The 2500-nt window shown below is 46.2% G+C and overlaps 1 protein-coding gene across 1 annotated transcript in view; it reads right to left on the minus strand.

The window, feature by feature from the left end:
* Positions 1-2348, minus strand: part of LOC147468773 (uncharacterized) — a 3139-nt gene extending 791 nt beyond the window's left edge. The window contains 2 exon segments of the mRNA XM_086551941.1: positions 1-570; positions 572-2348. The exon segment at positions 1-570 is cut by the window's left edge and continues 791 nt beyond it. Of these exon segments, the coding sequence (XP_086408067.1) occupies positions 1-570; positions 572-2280 (2279 nt within the window). The 5' untranslated portion in view covers positions 2281-2348.
* Between the last annotated feature and the right edge of the window lie 152 nt (positions 2349-2500).

The following is a 2500-nucleotide window of genomic DNA, read 5'->3' on the forward strand; positions in this document are numbered from 1 at the left end:
ATGGCATGGTTGGGGTCGAAAGCCGAACCGCATGTGCAGTGCTGGTGAAGGTCCTCTATTGGCCAACCATATCTCAGGGCAAGTGCGTCCACAAACTCCTGTTTGTTTAAACTAAACCCTTTGACTTTGATGGGGAGACTGGTCAACCAGTTAGAGGCGCCGGTTTCGCGTGCCATACTCATTCTTCTTTTCATATCCTCAGTAATTATAGAGGTTAGTTCTTGAAGTTGTGCCCTCTGCTTTGTTTCTCTATTTTTTGTAATTTCCATTTTGATTGTTTTTTGTTGTGTTGTATCAGGCTGTGTATATGTTTCTTGCGTTATTATGGCTTGAGTTAGGCTGGCTGAGAGCTTGACAGAGTTTTGGTACTCCATGTCCGCTATTTTACACGGGTTTGTTATGCCGAGTCCCCCAAGCCTTGGCGGAAGTTCGAGTATGGCTCTCTCGTTGGCAGTGGGATTTCTTCCACCTGATAGTGCTGGGATCAGGTGCTTTACAATTGCTTCCTCAAGTGGTGAAAGTAAAGGCTCGATGTTAGGTATAGTTCGCATTAAGAAGTTCCACTTGTTTGATACCGAAGGTGAAGGCGGTATATGCCGAGTGCGGTTCCTTCTTTGCGATTTCTGCCAGCTCTATCACTTCCCTTCTCCATTCATCCACTTGCCTTATTATGTATTCTTCCCTGGCTGCTGTTGTGCCAAGAACTGCCCCAAGGTGTTTTTCACCGCCGGCCTTTATGATCACGTTTGTTTCTCGGAAGGCTTCTCTGGCTTGTCCGAGATATTCCGGTTTTACAATTAAAACCGATTTGGCGGCGTTCGGAAAATATCCTTGTGGAGGGCCATGTGTCTCAATGAGATTCCACCACTTCCTTATGTTCTCAATTTTCCCTGCTCCGGTCAGGTCGTCGGCATAAGCAACTTGCTTTATATTTGTTGTTGTGTGGTCAATTATTGTTTGTAGCCTGAGGAGACCGATGGCGTACATCGCCATGGCAATTGGGTCACCTTGTGTTGTGCCCTCGGCTGAAGCTATCATCTCATAGGTATTTGTTCTATTGTCGAACATGTGGAGCTCTGCTGGGTTGTTGTAGGTGTTCTTAGTGTATTGTGCGAGGCTTGGGCATTTGACCTCTATATTGTGGATTGTTGCCTTCCGGTTGATGTTGTTGAAGGCATTTGTAGCATCCACCATGAGTACGGCCTGACAATCCGGCTCTTCATAGATGTTTCTCATGGCGTGGATTGCTGCCTCACACCCTGCCTGTTGACCTGCACACACCTGTAAATTTCCCACGGCTTGTCTAACGTCGTCTCCGACAACGTTCATGATTGCCTTGCCGATGATTCGTCGCAAGACTTCTCCAATGCCAATGGGGCGGCATCCGGGCTTCTTGTCGAGGGCAATTAAACGACAAGCTGTGAAGGCATCCAGGTCGTTGCAGTTTTCTGTTGCAAGTTTTCTAGCAAGAGATGCAATGGCTTTGCAAAGGTCATTTGCAGCTGTCCCAAACTTGCTGCTGCTCAGGATGGTTTTCCATGCCTTTGCGTCGAGTCCAGAAGGTCCAGCTGCACCATGTGTGTGCAATGCATGTGTTCTTATCTTTTCGCCGGTAATTCGCTCAAAGATCTCCGGAGGTGGGGGATTATACTCTCCACGAAACATCGTTCCCGCCGCCGCTTCCTTTGCAGGCGGGTGCTTTTCATTGAGCAAGCGACGGGTGTTTTCATTTAAGGGTAATGTCCCAGTTGTGTCATTTGATGTTAGGACCCTTACTGCCTTTGTCACTTTGCCTTGTTTCATTAGACTGGCAAATTTCCTTGATTTGTCCATCTCTTTTCTTGTTGCAATTGTTTTTCTGTGTCTTTTCTGTAGGTTTTTTGCCTCTTTCAGGAGTCCAGTAACATCTCCTACTTTCCATCGCTCCATCCTCCTTTTCATAGCCTTTACATCATCTGCGGTCTTGGATTTTGTATGTGTTCTTTGGCATATGAGATGAGGTAGAATAGCGATTATTTTTAGAGCAATCGGTTGGAGGAAGCTGCCGTTTGTGTACTCTTTAATTAAGAATTCGACTTCCTTAATTAGGTCTTTCGTTGCGTTGCATCTTGGAATGTCGAATAGATTGCTTGGGGAGAAAGTAACTATTTTCTTGTATATGTTTTCCGTTAGCAATGTTGCATCTTCAATTGACATATTTCGCCAGTATCGGGTCAGAGAAGAGTTTCCTTCCACCTGAGTGATTACCGGTTGCTGAGATTCGTGCCCTGTATTATTCATTTGAGATCCTACTATGCTATCTGTCTCTGCTTCTGTTCGCACTCTGGCTGGTTGGGATCTGTTTTGGCATTGTTGCCCAGCTCTCTCTCTCTCACTCACTCTCTCTCTCACTCTCTCTCTCTCTCACTCTCTCTCTCTCTCTCTCTCTCTCTCTCTCTCTCTCTCTCTCTCTCTCACTCACTCTCTCTCTCTCACTCTCTCTCTCACTCTATTCTCTCTC

The sequence above is a fragment of the Penaeus japonicus genome, unplaced genomic scaffold (genome assembly GCF_977035675.1).
Source record: "Penaeus japonicus unplaced genomic scaffold, GWHDUDI00000001_assembly GWHDUDI00000026, whole genome shotgun sequence".
Lineage (NCBI taxonomy): Eukaryota > Metazoa > Arthropoda > Malacostraca > Decapoda > Penaeidae > Penaeus > Penaeus japonicus.